The sequence below is a fragment of the Triturus cristatus genome, chromosome 7 (assembly GCF_964204655.1).
Source record: "Triturus cristatus chromosome 7, aTriCri1.1, whole genome shotgun sequence".
Taxonomy (NCBI): Eukaryota; Metazoa; Chordata; class Amphibia; order Caudata; family Salamandridae; genus Triturus; species Triturus cristatus.
This window is the reverse complement of record NC_140590.1, coordinates 557163849-557170731: the sequence shown is the minus strand read 5'-3', so window position 1 is coordinate 557170731 and position 6883 is coordinate 557163849. Positions and strand designations below refer to the sequence as shown.

The 6883-nt window shown below is 42.5% G+C and overlaps 1 protein-coding gene across 1 annotated transcript in view; it reads left to right on the top strand.

The window, feature by feature from the left end:
• Positions 1-3969: 3969 nt before the first annotated feature.
• Positions 3970-6883, top strand: part of NUP85 (nucleoporin 85) — a 352506-nt gene continuing 349592 nt past the window's right edge. The window contains exon 1 of the mRNA XM_085617042.1: positions 3970-4069. Within this exon, the coding sequence (XP_085473168.1) occupies positions 4037-4069 (33 nt within the window). The 5' untranslated portion in view covers positions 3970-4036. The remainder of the gene's footprint in view (positions 4070-6883) is intronic.

The following is a 6883-nucleotide window of genomic DNA, read 5'->3' as shown; positions in this document are numbered from 1 at the left end:
CCTGTTGGGATTTGCCTGCCTGTTCCTGTTCATTGCCATCAGCGACTGTCACCAGCTCTGCTTCTGTTTCGTCTCCGTTTCCTGCACCGAGATGATGTTCTCCAACAGCTTTGCTGTTCGCTTGGTTTCCGGTGAGAGCTACGGTGTCTCTGTTTGTCTCCACAGAGTTTGTGATGACTCTTGCTGTGCCCTGTTGCCATCGCTTGATTGGCGTTTTCACGTGAGTGGAGTTTTCTTCCGGCTTTCCTCTTCCCACATCTCAAGTTGACGGTGGGTCAAATTTTTATATATATATTTTTTTGTTTTCCCTGTTTTCGGCAATTTGTTTCGCCGCACGCCCCAACTGGACAGACGCGCATGAGCCAGTGCATGCGTATTTCCACTCAGCCACTCAATACTTTACCTTGGTAACCCTCTTCTATGACGTACATGAACCTGCATGCGTTTCTACTTTTCCATGGCATATTTCAACAATGGCTTCTTCTGCGTTGTCTTTGCTTATGTAGTGAACAACGCCATCACGTCTTAACTCTATTTAAACTACACGTCCATATGCGAACTTCGGTGATTCGCACACCATTTGAACAGCGCCATCATGTCTCAACTCAATATTATCTACACGTTTCCATGCGAACCTCGGTGATTCGCACACCATTTCAGTTGATTATTCCTAGTGTGTTCCTATTATTCACACTTTCGTTTTTCTTGAGATTTTCAACATCTATATTTCAACGTGTGCATCATAGTGATTCACACACTTTCAAGGACTTCTTCTACATAACTGCATGTCGCTTCAAGTGATTTGCACACTTTCTATTCCCCAAAAGTAATATTGTGTCTATTTTAATCTTTGTATTTTACCATGTGCACCATGCAAGCAATAACTCCACCTCCTTGATAATCCAGGGGAACCACCTGTCAAATGGGACGTTTAGTTCGATGCATTCGAAACCTATTTGGGCGCCATAGGAGCTTTAAGATTTTCTGCAGAAAGGAAAAAGTGTCTTTTGCTTCACTCGTTAAGAATAGAGGGAAGGTCAATTTTTAAGCATTTACCGGAATTGGTCCCCAATGCCAATTAAGTTTTGGATGAATACCTCTGAACTGTAAAAAAAACTCAAAATTCGCTTCGACAAACAATCCAGTGTATTCGTCATAAGGCATAAATTCTTTAAAAGAAATCAAACTGATGGTGAAGACGTCGATGCTTACATCTCTGTTCTTAGGAGATTAGGTTCAGTTTGTATTTTTCAGAACTTTACTGAACAACTTATCAGAGACCAATTCATCTGTCAATGCAGGGATAAGCACATAAGACAGAAACTACTTGCTATGGCAAACCCGTCTCTTTATGAGACGGTTAAAGTTGCAAAAAGCATTGAAATTTCGCAAGTTTCTCTTAAGGAACTTGATGAGAAACCCGTGGAGAATGTAAATGGTATTGGAGTCACTAACAAATCTAAAAATAAGTTTGTTAAAAATACTACAAGTAATCCCATCAAATCTAAATCAGATTTCACCATTCCCAACAACATGTGTCTCCAATGTGGTAGCTTTCCTCACACCAAGGGCAGCAAATGTCCTGCTTCTAATGTTATGTGCAATTTTTGTAAAAAGAAATTGGTCCCTATTCTAAAGTCTGTCTGAAGAAGAGAGTCAAAAAAAAGTGTAGCTTGTGTTATGGAGTCAGATGATGATTCTGAAGTAATCTCTGTTGTTATGGATGATTCTGATTCAAGTGATGCCACAAGTGAACCTCTGACTGTGAATCCCTCCATGTGTGTTGATCCCATTGTTGAGATTCTTGTTGGAGATAAAAAACTACAACTGTTGGAGGATTCTGGTGCCAGAATCACCATAAATCAAAAGTTGTTCTCTGAAACATGGGGTGACAGGGAGTTATTTCCCCAGATCGTTCCCCTGTCTCTTATGAGGGACGCAAAATTGAGCTTGTTGGTTTCATTGAAGATATCTTGATGTTTAAAGGTAGAAGGACCAGAGGAAAAATGTATGTTTCCGTCAAAGGGGTGAACATCCTTGGGTGGTTTCACCAGGGCCTGTTTAGTATGGTACTCAAGCCAGGAACAAAAGTGCAAGTTCTGCTTGTTACATGTGAAGATGAAGGTATCAAATGGAAAGTCGAGTTTCCATCTGTTTTTGGTCAAACTCTTGGAAAAATATCAGGGTTCAAGCATAAAATTATTGTAAGAGATGGTGCTACGCCAGTCAAGCACAAACTCAGGAGTGTCCCATTTAGTATTAGAGATGACTTAAATGAAGAGCTCAAGAGTCTATGTGACAGGGGTATCATCGAACCAACGGAGTCATCTCTATGGTTGTCACCACTGGTTGTAGCTCGCAAACGTGATGGTCAGCTGCGCGTGTGTGTTGATCTCAGATCTCTCAACAAAGAGATCTGGGTAGACTCACATTCTCTGCCTAGAATCACAGATTTATGAACCAGTGTCAAGGGTTCTGTTGTGTTTTCAAAGCTAGATCTGGCTAGCGCATATCACCAGATTGAGCTGCATCCAGACTCACACTCTCTCACGGCATTTGTGTCCCCTCTTGGAACTTTTTGTTATCAGAGGATGCTTTTTGGGCTTGCCTCCGCTGCATCTGTGTTCCAGAGGGTTATGCAGAATTTGTTGAGGGGTTGAAGGTGTGCTTGTCTTTCAAAAGAATGTCACATGCTTAAAATGGGTGTCAAGGTTGATTGGTCCGCTGAGTGTGACACTGCATTCAATGCTGTCAAGTCTTCTCTTAAAAACAGTGATACCCTTGCTTCATTTGACCCTGAATTACCATGTTGTATAGCTGTGGATGCTAGTCAGGTTGGATTAGGGGCCATCCTCACACAAAGTTGCAGTGACAACCCAGAAGGTTTCGCGAATAATCTTCTCATTTAACTAGTTACTTTATTTTTTTTTTGCTTTGTACATTATTCTGTTTTACATTTTTTATTTCTTTATCATGTTAATTTGGTTGAAGAAAGGGAGGTATGTTGTATTCTAAGATGCTGTTCTGCTGTGATGTCACAGCATCTGGTGGATGTTGAGAATGTTATGTTTCAAAGTACTGTCTCTGTAACTGCTTCTACTGCTGCCAGGCTGGTCATGGCAGGTGACGATCGACAGCTGTGTAGTCTTTCAACTATAATACATCTTCAAAGAATTCCCTCTGGAGTGGATTCACTACAGTACCACTGCTTCAATAGTGGCCCACCCACTGAAACTGCATCTGCGGCGCAGGAACTCTGCCGCAAATGGTGAGTACTTCGGTCCTCACCCAATTCTAATAACGAGGACGCTGTGGTTGCAGGTTAATACATGTTTATTGAGCATATGAGGAAAAGCGCAAGTAACAGGTCATCACTTCATTGAGTCCTCTAACGACTGTCACTACATAGTTGCATAGAGGAACAGTGTCTATACCCCAGTCCGTGACTTCTTTACTAAGTAACACCAAACAACCCCCCCTCCCCCTTCATATGTTCAGTTTTATATAACGCAAACCGGAAGTATTGGAGAGCTGTAAATGACCACATTACACAATGTCACGTTCACTTAAAGGCCCACGGAAATTAAGTTATTTACACAGCACCACTGAGTTTTCGGCCGACCCAGAGGCTCGAACTTGGTTCCCCCTTCTCCGCTCTTACTTTCTTATCCAGAACGACAAGCAGCATATTTCTAACCAGCCCGACACAACACAGGTAGCCGCCTCCTTATCCAAGAGATGATGAGACTCCTACTAACTAAACATTGTTCCCTTTCAGATGGGAAGTACCCTGCGACAGTAAGAGGATGTATCGGACAAGCCAATTTGCTGACTCCAAGGCAAATCAGCACTTCCGAATTTTAAAAGCCGCACTAGGATTGGCTAAAGTGCTTCCCAATAGTCCAATCCCATTTCTACTCAAATGTTATACCGCGCACTCCCAGACTATGTTAAAGCTGTCCGATTGGACGTTTTGCGACCCGGAAGTACTAGAAGTACGGACAAATGTTACCGGTTAAAAGATCAGCTACAGACGATGGACACGAGACTTGATTCACCGGCAGTCCGTGTAAGTAGCGGGCAGGTGTTTACAATACCATCTCTTTGGTTTCGAGAGCACTTACCACGTTACCGCCCTCCCCCCCACTGGCACGCTTATTTCTTTTTGTCAGGGACTGTCATAACCATTCTGGCCCCGCCATCATTACTGATAAGGCGTCATATATATTACGTTCCCCCAATACCTGCTAAGTTTTCAGATTCCTTATTGTGACATTTGAATGATTTAATCGTACGTATGTGTGCACTTGATGGAGAAATCTGTATAGAGCCCATGCTCTGGAATATGTAAGCAAGACTGACATAACTTTATAGTAGTATCTGCGTGGGGTTGAAATACACATCTACCCTTCAAATGTCACATATTCACTTACTTAAAGTGTACTTGAAATCAGTGTAGTGGTGCTCCACTGGCCTCATTTCAATTACACTTTAAGTAAGTTATCTTTTTCTGATCACTTAAATAAGACAGCTTTTACCCAGACCGTTAAGATCATGGGGGCAGTTTATAGCTAGAGTGGAGCTCTATCTGCAACTTGAATAGCTAGCCATTTTCTATAGCCCCCCCCTCCCTCCGCTCCAGTAGCTGTTGTATACTGGGCAAGTCTACATTAGCCCCCTCTGTACACAGCCTTATACGTCTGGTTGTACACCAGCAAAGAAACGAGGGGATTTTTTGCAACTTTGTGTCGCAGGTTACTTCTTGACCAATCCTAAACACACACATAATAAAGAAAGAACTAAAAATATGCACCCAGCCTGCCAAACTGAAGCTTCCCCATTAACCGTAAGAGAACAGAACACTCTCCTGACCTTGATACAGTGTATAAAAGTCTAGGGCATTTCTTTTCTGAGAAGTAATCGGGTATTCACATAATGCTATGTGTTCGTATTTCCGTTTCAAAGTTTTGACCAGTTGGCTGAAATGACATTTTGAAACTAAAGTAAAAGATGTCGCAATACGTTCGATTCGCCTCCAGAAAAGCGTAATGAAGCAGCCAGGAAAAAAAACAGCCTTAGAAAACTATTTATAGCAAGGATTATCATAAAAACACTGCACAGTTGCCTAACTTAAGAGTTGAAGCAGTTCGGTGGTTCCTGAAGAAAGAGGTGGAGATGAAGCCTGTATCTTCTCAAGGAGGGGCCATTTTGACCACCCATTTGATGGCGAAAAGAGTGAAAGCGCCCAGTGTGGAGTCACTGAAGCGCTGCTGGTTCTTCACAGAGTGGATCAGGCTATTAGCAAATACCCTGATTAGCACATTGAAAGCATTTTACCTCTTGGCTTCTTATTGTAATAACTGCAAGAGGGTCAGGGAGCATTATTTGTTGTGCAAAGGCGAATATTGAAGTAACTGAATAAAGGTCTTGGGATTTAGGGTGAGATAAAAGGATACAGGTCTGAGGAATGCATGTATCAGCCAGAGTGGGTCTACCTGTGAAAGGCAGAGGGAAAAGATCCTAATTTACTTGCATTAGAAAGAGTTTCAAATCCATGCACGCATACTTGTTGTTTGCATTCAATCTATTCCAGGAGTTGCAACCATCAAACATTTACTGGACAAGATATAAACACCTCACTTCATAGCAGGGCCAGATGGGATGTCATGTGAGAAATGGTATCCAGATAGAGCAGAGGTCTTCAAACTTTTGGATGCCGAGACCTCCCTGTCAACATTTTGAGGCGTAAGGACCCCCTCCTGACAAAAAAATTCTAAACCTGCACTCACCAACAATGCACCTCATCTCTCTATAGCACCTTTCTGACAAACATTTAATTTTTATATAGCGCTACTCATAGTTTACTCACACTCATTTCTGTGATCTGCATGGTACATATTCTTTGTAGCAGGCACATTAACCCTCTGCACTGTGTGGGTGACAAGAGTGCCCATGTGAGTGCACGGTGAGTGATGCAACAGTGTGAGAGTAGGGCAAGAGGAGTGACTGCCGGGTGAGTGAGGTGGCGTATGAATTTACGTGCGGATGCAAGTTCAGAATGGGATGAATGAATGTATGATTACTGATGGGCTTGTTTGAGTGAGTTGCATATTGAGCAGTGAGGGGAACAGGTGAGTGAAGTGTCACATGAGTGCAGGGTGAGTAGTGTACTTGTGTGACTGCAGGGTGAGGTATAGGGTGAACAGCGCAAGTGCATTGTGAGTGCAGAGTGATCACTGTGAGTGCAGGGTGAGCGGGTGAATGGTGTGAGTGCATGGTGATCAGTGTGAGTGCATTGTGATCGCTGTGAGTGCAGGGTGAACGTGAAAGTGGAGGGCGAGAATGAGGAATGAGTTGTCTGAATGCAGGGTGCATTCCCAGACCCATGAAGTAACTCAGCATGTTATTGAAGGCGGCGTAGAGTTTAAGATCTAAGTTAAACTATTGCGGCATTAATCGGGGATCGAGGGTGAAGGAAATAAATAATGTGCTGACCCTGCAACAAACTTACAGTCCTATGGTTAGGGTTGCCAGCAGATTATTTTGATGGCCCAGTCGGTACAAAAATAAGCAGTCACCTAAAGCTGTATTTTCAGCACTTATCTGTGCATACTACGAACAGCAAATATAAATAGAAAGTACTTTTAAGTCTATTTAGTATCAAGAGGAGATCTTTACAGGCTCTTTAAACAAAACATGGCATGGCATTTGTCTTTTAGCAACCCTACTTTATATTCCTTTTCATTAAATGCATTCTTACACTACGGCAGTAAATGTAAAATACAAATGGAAGGAATAGGCACAGAGGGGACGCAGGGGGTACTGGAACCAGGAAAAAAACTAAGCCTCTGTAACTAGTTTACAAAGGCATGTCAAAATGCAA